The 13156-nt window shown below is 43.1% G+C and overlaps 1 protein-coding gene across 1 annotated transcript in view; it reads right to left on the reverse strand.

Annotated features, from left to right (window-relative positions):
• Positions 1 to 2155: 2155 nt before the first annotated feature.
• The window catches only part of TMEM86A (transmembrane protein 86A), a 39142-nt gene continuing 28141 nt past the window's right edge, over positions 2156 to 13156 (reverse strand). The window contains exons 2-3 of the mRNA XM_019552038.1: positions 9311 to 9575; positions 2156 to 3663 (exon numbers count right to left, since the gene is read on the reverse strand). Coding sequence (XP_019407583.1) covers positions 3236 to 3663; positions 9311 to 9575 — 693 coding nt within the window. The 3' untranslated portion in view covers positions 2156 to 3235. The remainder of the gene's footprint in view (positions 3664 to 9310; positions 9576 to 13156) is intronic.

Genomic DNA, 13156 nt, shown 5'->3' on the forward strand with positions numbered 1-13156 from the left:
TCTAGCCAGTGGGCCCACCCTGCCACAGTGGGGGCCCAGGCTGGCACTCGGGGCAGGTGCTGCCAGGGCCCTATTCAGCCACATGGCAACAGCCTGACTTGGGGCTGATCTAGTCATGTGGGGTGTGAAAATCTGGCAGCAGGGGAGGAGCAGCAGTGTTAATCGGTACCGATCCTCTACCACCAAATTTCCCAACGTGTGGAGAGCTCCACAGGCCATGGCTCTGCAGGCTGCATTTGGCCCTTAAACTGGGGGTTGAGCAAACCCTGACTAGCATAATACAGATGATGTAAATCAGCATAACCACTGAAAAGCATTTCAAAGTAACCCATTTACACCAATTGTGAATACTCCCAACTTGACATTTGGGACTATGTTAGATCTGCTAGTGTCTCTTCTAAGTGCTATAGTTCCTCCAGGAAAACCTTTCCATTTCCCTTCAATATTTAATAACAGGGAAAAATGGGAGTGACCTTCCTGAGGGAATACAGTGAAGCTAGAAAGAGCAAAAGCTCCAGCTGTATCTGGACTAAGCTGAACAGTGGTAAGTCCCCAGGGGCCACAGGGAGCAGGGCTGTAGCAGAGACTCGGTGAGAGTATTGCCATTCGCAGAAGGAACACACAGGATCAGGCTCAGACATGCTAGACACAAATATGAAGCATGCTCAACACAGGGCCTTACTGTGAACACCTCACTCGCATTCAGAAGTAGTTATTCACCCAAGTAGCCTCACTAGAAGCAATGAGCCTACTCATAAGTAACTTCCCTGAGCAATGGGAGTAAGGGTCTCACAGTGCTTAATCACAAGATAAATGTTAAAGGGACCCTATTGGGATTCAACAAAGGGAACAAAAACTATACGATTTACTTGTTTCCCCTTCATATTCATTTGGAAAGCCAGTTGGATTCCTTATAAGTGGTGATCCACATGAAACACTTTGAAGCATTTTTTAAGCTTTAAAGAGAAATTGGGGCAGCAGCTCAGCCCATATATGCAGTCCTGCAATATATAAAGCCAATTCATTGGAGGGAATGAATGACTGGGAAAGAAAAAGATTCCAGTGTCAAGCATCCCACGTGAAGGAGGAATCACAATAACAGTTAGAAAAAATGGTTAAAACATAACCTCACTGGAGTTCTTTACAGGAAGGAAGGACTCTAAAGGAAGAAGAAAATCCTACTCTGACAAATGACCAAAGAGCCAGGAATGTAATGGAATGGGTTTTCCCATCTCTCTCTCTAGTGTCTCTGATTCTGTAATGAATCCATGGCATCAAGGAAAATGTGATGACAGAATAAGGGATACGCCATTTTGAATACACAGAACAGTTCTTTTCAGGAAGCTGTATCTAAAGTGGGAGTTTTACAAAGGCAAGTGAACATCAGGTTGGTTCTTTGCCATTGGCTGGGGGAAAAAAAGAAAGCAAATAAGACATTTGGTCTAGAAGAGCCAGTTTCATAAGAAAGGAACTACACAGCAGACATATACGATGGATAGTATTCCAAGCAGCAGCATAACATACAGTAGCATAACTAGGGGGTGGACAAACAAGAGAGCAGAACACAAGCCCCAGGCATTGACTTAGAAAAGGCATAAGAACGGTAGCCGCCACTGCTGCCTGCTTGCCGACAGATGCTGCTCAGGCTGCCAAGCTTCCTAGTTATACCTCAGAAAGCGAAGATTATGCATAATGAATGCCAAGTATTATCAATTATTAGCCTAATGATTGGCTTAATTGTCAGATTCCAGTCTCAACAAAAATTGAACCCAGGGATAAAACACAATTATGATTCATTACTGAGACTGACCCTCCCCCCCCCCCAACCCTACTGTATTATGTTTAGTACAATGCACCCTTGGTCCTGTTAATACCTCTGTTTGCATATGATGGTTGCTAACACTGTACAACTGTGCATGTACATATGAGTGTACACATGTGGCAATAGAGAAAAGCCCACTGACCTTATTTAAATAAGCAGATGCTGCTGAAATTCTGCCAAGCTCATAGGTACAACAGTTGCTTGTTCACTCTAATGAGGGATCCAGAGACCTCTGGCTGGAATAACTGTCACAGTGCTCAAAGTGCTATGTTCCAGATTGGATTGTGTGAAGTGCTTCCTGTTTTAATACTTTACCTTGATTTTGAATTCTTATGTAGTTGGCCCAAATATTGTCACTGATTCGGGGGCTCCAAAACACCTTTGCTGAAGGCAGAGTGGAAGTTCATGGGATTTCCTGGGTGACAAACTGAGCCAACAAGGCCACTGGTGACACAGGTGGAGGTCTGATATTGAAAGGTAGAGCCAATGCTCCATCACACCTTGGAACTGCTCTACAGGATTATCTTAAACCAAGATGACACATGCTGAAAAATGACTGCTAAAACTGCCACCTACCTTTAGGCACTTGTCCCTGGATTGTAATCTATCCACTTAAAGAAACCTTCTCATTTCCTGTTTTCACAGTCTCTGAATGTCATTGCGTTCTGCTGTTGTCACTGTAAGTCTGCCATGTTTTAAATGCTTGATAGCATTCACATTAGCCAGAAAAAGCCTGAAATGGCCTTTTAGGAAAAGCTTGAATGAATCTGGAACAATGAAAGAGCCTTGGTTCAAACCAAGTAGAGTGAGAATTTCCTGCCAAATGTTTTGCTAATGCATCTCAGTCCTGACCTGCAAGACCCTTTTGCCTATTTAATCACGGTCATCCTTTGAGCAGAAACTATCAACTGCCTCACACAATGTAGCGGTTTTGTAATGCATGTAAATGGGACTAGCTTAGAAACTAGATTAAACTCCTTTTCACTTATCACTTCAGATGGGATTTGGAGTTGTATGTCCAGAGTTGAAAGTAAGTCTCAACCCAGTGCACCATGCAGCCTTTTTTTATGGTCTCTTTAAATTAGCCCTCTCCTTCCACAGCATTCAGCACCAGCCTCATGCTTAACAAATACAACGTAGCATTAGAGAGGACTCCTGAAGTTTTCAAAGAAGAAAAGATCTATGAGTAGCTACTGCAGGAACAGTCTAAGCATTTCTGATGTGGACTCCACAGTGAAGTAAGCTGCATTTAGGGAGAGCCAGCTAAAAAGAAGCCCCAAAGATAGTGCTTCAAAGAAGCAAAACTATATCACCAATGCACCTAGAGAAAAGGAGTTGTTCTCTCTCAGAGATGAAAGCAGCTTCAGCACCCCAGTGATACCTAAGGAGTTCATGAACCTGCTGGCATTCCATCTAGTTCCTCTTTTTGAAGTCCTCTTCATCCCTGCTCTCCACAGCTGAGAGTGCAATGAGCATCTGGGCTGCGTAGTAAGTGGCCATGATGATGACATGTGAGTAGGGCACAGGAAAACAGAACTTGTTAACTGCAATGGTCAGATCTGACACCATGAAAAGCATTGCACCAATGCAGGCTGAAAGCTTGGTCCAAGTCCAAAGGTCATTGCACAGTTGCACCCCAGCAATGGCCCGCCAGCCCATGAAGCCGATCAGTGCAACGTAAACAGCCACCAGGTAGGTGAATGGGCCTGAGAGGTAGGAATAAAGGAAGGTATAACAGGAACAGGAGATGAGGACCATCACAATGCCAGCTTTCAGGTCCAAAGGCTTCATCCCGAAGGCTGAGGAGTACAGGATGTGTGTAATGGCAAACATCAGCAAACCTGGAAAGAGACATTGTCACAGTGACTGTGAGCTTTAATCAGAGTGACAAGCAAACATTACCCCATCACAATCAGGAACCCAATGGAGGAAAGGTGGGAATGTATAGGGTTCATTATTTATGATGAAGTCTCAGTCAGCTCCTAGCAGTAAAATTCCCACTGTAATGTTTTGAAAATCTGAACCCCTTTCTTCAAAAGAATAATCTTAATACAGAGTTGCCTGTAGAGAAGGCCATCCTTACCAGACAAAATGCTTCCTTAAGAAATGACCTGAGTACCTATAGTCACAGGAAGTGAAATCCTCTCTTTGATAACCTCCTTTGTAATCCCCATACATGAATTATCCAGTAGCAAAATGAGCGGTGGGTGACCAAGACACCAGATACCAAGACATCAGACTCAGGTGTCCTTTTAGAGGAGGTGCAGAACTGGTAGCCACCTCTGCAACCAGTCCAGCCCCTACCACCACCCCTGCTGCCACTCAGGGTGTAGGCCCTGGTCATTATACCTCTGCAATTATGTATAGAGAAGAAAAAAGGTAGTCTTTCAGACATGAGATTTTAGGCCTGCACACTAAGAATTGAACAGTGAAAAGAATCTGAATCAGCTGCAATCTAATGCAGCAGGCCATTGACTGAAAAGCAGATCACTATGTTATGGTACCAGGGGAGTAGGGACTCCGTAGTCACTGAAATAGCAGTGAGAGGTTTGCTGTACATGTTTATTACAACCATATGCCAAAACACTGTACTGAAGCATCTCAGTCAGAGGGAGGTGTCTTCACCTTTGGTGAACATCAGAATGAAGTTCCACCATGAGTGTTTCTATGTCCTACCAAGCCACTGCAGCACTGCCATACACAGAATGGAAGATGTACAGAGAGAGGTACGTCAGACACCACATGCAGAAAGCAAGGCACTGAAGAAGATGAATGATATGGAAAAAGGGAAGGAGGTAAAAGAGAAGTGCAAAGGAGAATAACCAAAGTAATTTGGGGAACAGGAAGTGAAAAAAATTCCAGGAGTTAAATGTAGGGACCAGGGAAACTACCAAGAAGCTGGAAGAAAAATTATTTGTTCTACATCAAATGGGAAAACACCATAAAGGCCTATATGAAATTAAGGAATGTGAGAATACTTCCAAGCAGATGTCAGGAGAGGTTTCTTTTCCAAAGGGTTTACTGACATTATGTAAAAAAGCCAGGGGTAGGATTAAAGAAAATAACATCAAGTTGAAAACATCAAGTTAGAAAACAAACCTGTGGGAAAGGCAAGGAAGGACTAGATGGGTATTGTTCATGGAAAGTTGTGGGGGGCTGAGGGAAAACTCAATGAAACTGAAATATTTTCCCATAAAAATCACAAACAAATGGCCTTTAGCTATTCCTAGAATACTAGCTCCAAAACCCTTTGTGACACAGGCAGCTTTCTGACATGACAGTAGAGGAAGAGCCATGGAAATGAAACAGACACCTATGAAGTGCCAGGGGAAGAAAAAGTCACGCATCAGTAAAAGTAAAGGATGAGACAATATGTCAAATGTATCCCTGGTATAATCCTACTGACCCTACTGGTTTGGTGCTGCTAAAGTAAATAATGGAGGAGGAAACAAGAAAAAAGGAGAACAATAAAAGGAGAATCAGAAAGAGGAAGAGGTTTCTGATACATTCTGAGTTAGACACAGATAAGAGATAAGCTGCTTCCAAAAAGCTCATTTTGGAGTGGGAGTGGCTAAAGGCCAGAAAATAGATAAAAGAAGAGAAAATCTTAACTACTGGAAAATGTATACATTAATTCTGTAATTGAAAGGCTTGCAGATTACACGCTCATACTTGGACAGAGCCCTTACTCAGACAAGCCTTCCCAACCAAGCTCTGCAAATACAAATTTCCAGCCAATTCAGCCTTTTCCCTCTGCATCTTTTTGTTCTTCTTCCCATTTCATTATGGACCACTTGCAGCACAAGCAACTGACTTGGCTACCTTGCCTGACCTTTCCCAATAGAGGAGGCTCCAACCTCATGTCAAGTGACTTGTCTGCTTTTTATGTCATTCCCTGCTTACATTGTTTGAATTGTTTTAAAATGTCTATCATCAAGTAAGATGAACTTTACAGTTACCAAATATCTACTACATATAAGAGGAAGCTACCTGCAAAGCTCTTTTCTATTAGCTGATTGAAAGAGCAGAAGAGGGGGGAAAAAAGATATCAGATCAAAAATAAGTCGTCAGGGCTTTCACTTCCCTATGAAAATCACAAACAAATGCCCTTTAGTAAACTCTTCTCAAAATTATTCATAGAAAACCAGCTCCAAAACTCTCTTTTTTCAGACTGAAAGCTATATTAATGGGGTTGGAAACAAAATTTGGTTAACATTTCTTTTTATTTGATACTTAAATTTGAAATGTCCTTAAAGAACAGTGTCAAAATTTGGACTATTTCAGCTCTAACATATGAGCTTTAAACAAGGAGAAACTGTATTTTTTTTAGAGGAGGGCAAAGATTCTGGTGTATATCTTGTCAGTAAGTGCCTGAAGCTCAAATCTGTCAGTTGTATCCTTCACTAGTATTCAAGATTGCTAAGGTAACTCAAAAGGCCAAATGTTTAACATCAGCCTGTGAAAAAAACTCAATATGAAAGCTGATATTTTCACAGTATATAATACTTCATAGGAATATTATATACACATTTTATGTAACTTAATGGGGAAAAAAATGTGTCTAAATCCCCCAAAGCAGCAGTTCTCAACCAGCAAGCAGGTGTTGGTGGGGGGGAGGTTGATGACACTGCCCCTTCCATTTTGTTCACTAGGAGACAGCTCTCAGGTATATCCTGGCTAGCTGAGAGGTGGACCCCCAGATCAGATCAAGGCTGTAAAATAACAGAGAGCCACGTGCCAAGAATGTTTTGAGAAACTCAGCTCAGTATCAAGGAGGCACAACAAAATTGTGGGCAATTAGGACATAATCCAAAGCCCACTGAAATGAGTAAACATCTTTCTGTTGAATTTTAATGGGCTGTGGATAAGCCCTTAAAGAGCAGCATTGAAGCTAGATTCATGGCATTTGGTTTTTCATAGTTGGCATCTCAAATTCTTCCCCTTCCTGAAAGAATCTGAGCTCAGGAGTATGCCAGAAAAGATAAAACATTGACCTGTTTGGGACGGTGGGACAGAAGTCTCCACCATTCAAGCCTGAAAACATCCTGAATAGGAGAGGCTGCCTCATTTCACTGCATTTTCCCAGTGCAGTTGTCAGCAGCTGCAGTCAATGGAGTGTTTGAAGCAACTGGGCTGCTGGATATTGATTTCAGGAATTCTATCAGTCCAATTAAATGAAGGAATCAAAAACTCATGATTTGCCCTGGCTTTCTGAAGCTAAAGGGAGCATTGCTGAAGGTGAAAAGCATTGGGATCTAAATTATTAGGTCCTGACTGCCCACAATTTTGTTGTGCCTCCTCTGACACTGAGCTAAGTTTCTCAAAACATTCTTGGCATGTAGTTTTTGGGTTTTTCGGAGGGGGGGTTTTGCCATGTAGCATTCTCTTTATAGAATATAGGCAGGATAACAGGGAGCCAGAGGCTCTTGTTACTATAAGAAGGAAAGTGCAGTGGGAAGGTCTGCAGGCAGATGAGTAAGGGCTCCCTCTAGGAGAGTAGCTAGCCAGAGAGCTATATGGATGCAAGTAATGACTCAGGAGCTAGATGCCAGGCAACAGGCAGGAGCTCAAGCTAGGTAGGAGGGAAACAAAGACAACACAGTTAGGAAAACAGCAGCCTGTTGCTCATTAAGTGGAAAGAGCAAACCTGCGGCCAGTCAGGAGCACACCTACCTGGAAAAGGTGGCACTTGGAGGATATAAATTTGGGTTCCTGAGGCAGTAGGGTTCTGAGTGCTGTAAGAAGAGATGTCTCTACTAGCTTAGGCTGTCTGGGAGCAAGCTGCAAGCTAGACAAGGTATTCAAAGGGTTGGTAGGGATCTAGAGAGTAGGGATGAGGGTCTTGTAGCAGCACAGTGACTCAGAGGAACTTCAAGCATATTGGTTGGAAACAGGTGGCTGATGTCTGCTTGTGACCAAAGAACTAGCTTGTGGCTGTAGAAGTAGACAGAGGATCATGTGGTGGGGTACCTGGGGCCTCCTGTGTCTCTAGGCCTGCAAGGAGAAGGGCCTGAAGTCTGGAGGGTTGGATGCCAGGTTAGAGTAAAGCCAAGATGCCAAAGGCTGAATTGAGATACAGATATGCTGTGGCTAAGAGGACATAGGCCTGAGCTGAGGTGGGAAAAAGGAGAGAAAGGCTAGGCTTAGGTCAAGAGGCTCATAGCCAAGGCTTAAGTAGAGGGGATGGAGCTAAGACGGGTCCAGGAGCCTAGAGAAATAAATAGGGCCTTGTATGCTGAGTGATGCAGACAGATGGGGCTAGAGGACACAGTGAATGAATCAAGATTAAGGCCTGGGGGTGGCTGGAGGCCACAGTTAATACCCATAAGGTGAGCTAGTGCCTGGGAACACAGATGGGGCCAGTTAGTAAGAAACAAGTACTAGTGGGGCACAACATGGGGTAACATTTGTGTCCATTGCTATGAGTAGGATTAGAGGTCTGGTGCAGCTAGCAAAAGTATAGATCCAGTGGGTACACTTGGACTCTGGGGAACAGCTTCCCAACATACAATACAACTTCCACCAAGATGAGCACCTCAGAGTAACCTCCTCACAGTCTTAAGTGGGACAAGAAAGAAATAAATCAATCCTTTCTTTCTGCCAGGGGTTCTCATAGTCACCCTCAAGATGCTCCTGCTTGTTAGCCTCAAAACTGTCTTGCAAAATCATCTTGGGCTGACTGATTCGCTTCAGCTAGGGCTAGGCTTTTGATGTCATGGCTTCTAGCGCCCACCTTCACCTCCAAGCATGGGACTCCCCTTGGCTTCTCTGCATTATAGTGGGAGCTGTATGATGTACAGTTTAGCTGTGATCTCTGAATAGGAAGACTGACTGAATACCCTTCACGGACCAGCTAGATGCTCAGGGCTGAATGTCATGGGGAACTTCCTTTTCTTTTTCCCTGAATGTTACTCCTGCCAGCCCAGGTGATAACCAGCAAGTGACCCCTGGCATATGTAGTCATCTGCCTGACCTGGACACCAATTTGCTGTCAGATCTCAGAATGAGGAAGCAGAAGTGTTTAGGGGCAATCATCCATGACAAGACTCTTCTAATTGCAATGGCTTTATGCAAGGGATAAGTCTCTCACCTTGCTTAAGTTAATACTGGATGAATAATGAAACTATGGGTGCCTATACATGTATGTTGACACTGCTGTGATGCACTGTAATTGCAATGCATTGGAGCAGACTCTGTTAATTGATAAGCTTTAGTTAAAGTGCCTCCAACAAGCTTTAGTTAACTAATGTTCAAATGAGTGCTTTAAAGCTCCCCTACTGGTATTTTTCACTGCAGGGACACTGATAGATGCTCTGGGCACTTTAATTAGCTCTCTGAGCCACTCTAATTAAAGCACTGCCCCTCCTTCCCCACCCCTAGCATCCTGGAGCACATGTATAAACACTGTATATGACCCAGCAATCCAGAACTAAATAATGTGATGGCCCAGTTACCATTTCATTCCTTTAGGACTGGCACATTGCTTACCATGAATGAAGTAACCTTGCTCCTGCCAGATGAGGAAGGCATCCCCTACTGATGAGAATATTAATCCAGCCAAGATCCTGTTGGCACTTCGATGTGCAATTAGGAAATTGATCCCATGTGCCAGCAGAAAAACCCATAAGCAGAAGATGGGCAGACACTTGATGAGGGCACTGAACCAGGAAGGGCTGGAAGTTGGATGCCAGAGGACAAAATAGACACAAGTGGCTTTAAAAAAAGGCACCAGTTTTGGGCCTTCACTCTTCACCTGGAAAAAACAATCAAAACAAGGAAAATCACTAGGTCTGTTAAAGCCTGCAGCACCATAAACCACAGAGTAAAACTGCTGTCTTGATTCTGAGAGGCTCCTTCCGTTCTAATTAAAAGCATTCTCTCTAGCAGCACCCACACACTGAACCCAAATGTCCTTGAACTTGAACATACTTTCCAGTTGCTTTTTCCAGTTCTGTCTTGGAGCTTTCCTGAGCTCTCTGCCAAATAGAGATATGGAATCTAGTTGGTTGGTGAGTTGGGATGGAGACCAGAGGGAAGAAGCAGATTTCCTTCTGTTTTCTAAGGTAGCATTAAATGATCTATTTCTCTCACTGGAAAAAAAAAACCTATACAGGGCCTGATCTCTCTATAATTTCTGTTAGTATTTTTATTTATTTCACTAGGTCTCTGGTTGTAGCTGTGTTGGCAGGAAAGGTGTTTTTTGAGTAGATGTGATAGTTGGTCTAATAAAAGAGGAGTAGTTGGAAAAAAGTTCTTGGCAAGCTTTCAGGTGCAGTCACCCTTCTTCAGGCCTGGGGAGTCTGCTGTTCTGAGACTCCAAGGAATGAGAAGCTAAAAGTGTGGCAGGGTGTCAGTGAGAATGTAAATAGGTAGAAATTAGAAAGACAAAACGTAAAGCAGGTAAGGGAGGGGAAAGCAAGGGTGGTGAGGGAGGCCAAAGGGAAACATATAATGATAAAATACAAGGTAGAAAAGAGGCTGTCTGTGGAAAAGGAAATAGTAGGAGATCAGGAAAACGGGCATGAGAGAAGCTTAGTGTGACAGGATGTCAGTGAAAATGTAAATAGGGAGAACTTAGAAAGACAAAACGTAAAGCAGGTAAGGGAGGGGAAAGCAAGGGTGGTGAGGGAGGCCAAAGGGAAACATATAATGATAAAATACAAGGTAGAAAAGAGGCTGTCTGTGGAAAAGGAAATAGTAGGAGATCAGGAAAACGGGCATGAGAGAAGCTTAGTGTGACAGGATGTCAGTGATCATATAAATAGGTAAAATTAGAAAAACGAGCTAAAGAAGGGAAGAAAACGGTGGGGGGGAAGCCGAAGAGAAATGCTACAGTGGTAATAATATAAGGTAAAAAAACAGAAATAGTTGGAAATCAGGGCAAAGGGCATAAAAGTAGGGGAGAGGAGGGGAGAAAAGGGGGGGAAGAATGTAAGAGGTCAGGTCAGGCAGGTACTTGGTGAATCAGATGTCAGGCAGATTGTAATGTGTCATAAATTTAATGTCTCTATGTAGTCCATGATTTTTTGTATCCAGTAGATTTATTAAGTGAAGTTCACAGCTTCATTTACAAAAGATGTTTTGTAAGTTCCCTTTGAGGATTAGAACGGAGATATCGGAGATCTCAAAAGGAATTTACAAAACACTAATCCGCAAGTCTGTTCAGGTCCCTCCTAAATCTTGTAGTCTGGAAGATACTTCCCTCTTTTCCAGTCACTTGGCCCTTTGCTGCCTCTGACATCTTAGAAATAAGAAGCCAAGTCCTGGTACAAAAACCAACAAATTCAGTGGAAATGTTTCCATTGGTTCAGTGTACATTGGGTCCAAAACACCAATCTGATCTAGGACTGCAAATCTACATGCTGCAATGCCAAAGTAATGGAGCCTGAATGTGACACAATACACAGGCTTCAACAAACAAACGTAGTTTGGGTGAGTTTTGAAGATTAAAGTGAAAAAGATGGAGGGTTTCCTCGCATGCAATATGTGAGAGGTAATGTATAAAGCAGCAAGACCACGGAAGATGAGCATCATTGGGAAGTCTGAGCTTGCCACAGCAGACAGAGCTTTCAAAGCTACTGTCTTATTGGAGGGAGGGTCCAATATTTTACTGTGAGGGTGAGATATTTTACTGTTTCTGAATACATTATTAGTAGGCTAATGTCAACATAAATTTTAAACACTCTATTAGCAACCAAGCTGTATACCTCACTCACAAACAGCACATTAATAAACCATAGACACATTATATTATATACCAGGTTGGTAATGACTCCCCTATCTAGTTTCCCTAACCAGTTGCAAATCATCATTTTTCCTCTTTGGCTTGTCTTCCTGGGGAAAATTTTGCCAGTACATAGTGAATGGGCAAGAATATTCTCAGACTAAGCCCCCCTGCCACCAAAGCTGCAGACACTGTAATGGAAATGGCTGGGAGCTACCAAGCATCTGTAGGTTGGAAGTAAGAAAAGATGAGAAAGAAATAGTCAAGAGAATCCTGGCTTGGCTTTCTTTTCAGATTTGGCATGTGGCCCAGTAGCCTGTCCTGTTTCTCTGGAGCAGCAAATGGGTCAGAAGTACTTTCTACTGATGGGCTGAGAGGAGTAGACCCATTGCCTGGTCCATCTCCCATTTTGAGAGGACAGCTTTCTGTGAACTAATGCAGTTAGGTTTACAGCTCAAACAGTAGAAGTCTCTGCTTAGCATGCCTGGTCTGAGTTCAGTCCTGGAAATTTAGGAAGTTTACAGATGTGTTGGTTTAGATTCTGAAGTCAGTGAGCTGCTTGTGAAAATGGAAGTTGCGGTCAGATGGCCCTTCTATGAAAAGAACACTCTGGCCATAGAAAGGCAAAAATCCCCTTTTTAATATTGTTTTTTTAATATCTTGTAAACTATTGTGATTCTAAATGCTATATACCAGAGTGTGCAATGGTCTGTTAAGGAACCCTACTGGTCCAGCACAGCCCTGGGTCTGATTCAGTTTCATACCGGTGCATGCTAGTGCATGAAGTTTGCAAGGATTGGAGGGGGTAGTGCAAGTCCCCTGCACCTGTGGGCTGAAACAGTAGAGCATGCTGGGAAGAAATGGCAGGGCATATATAACAAACCCCTCTGTGCCAGGGGTTTGTTATGGAAGCTGGGAATGTTTTGGACATGAGGTATGAAGACAAGTAAGTTCTTGATGGCCCCTGGAAAAAGGGATGAAGCGAGTAAAGAAAGAGGTTGTGGGCAAATGAGGCAGAGAGGGCTTGAACTATAAACTGAGAGGTGACTTCTGTTTGGGTACACAGCTGGGACTTTCAGAGAAAATAGGAGAAATGTCCCTTTGTGCAGTTTGTAAGGCAGGGCAGGTTATTCTGCCCATTGACTACATGTTACTTGTGCTATTGATTAACTGTGTATCAACACAAGCCAAGGCTGTGGTTTGCAAAGGGCCTTGAATATATCCTGAGTACAAAACTGAAGAAGGGAAGCTTTTGTAGTCTGGCTGGATGGCTAAACTGTAGCAAATCATGAAATTGCCTAAGAGAGAGGGCAGACAGACAAGGCTATGCTTTGATGCCAGAAAGGTAAGAGTAGGCTACAGGTAGCCTCCCATATGCTACCCTTTCTGTCGTGTGTTTGAATAAGAATCTATTATCTTTCCTACACTTACAAACACTATTTCCTCCCAAGTTGTCTGAACTCATCTCCTAAGTTTACACAGGACTGAAACACGGTACATAAACATTAACAAACAATTGTGGAGAAATTGCATTTGCAAGCCCTGAATTTCATATGTGTATATTAGCTGGATGCTAAGTTCCTGTTGTTTCAAAGTGACTTTGATTTATG

The sequence above is a fragment of the Crocodylus porosus genome, unplaced genomic scaffold, assembly GCF_001723895.1.
Source record: "Crocodylus porosus isolate Cpor-Errol unplaced genomic scaffold, CroPor_comp1, whole genome shotgun sequence".
Lineage (NCBI taxonomy): Eukaryota > Metazoa > Chordata > Crocodylia > Crocodylidae > Crocodylus > Crocodylus porosus.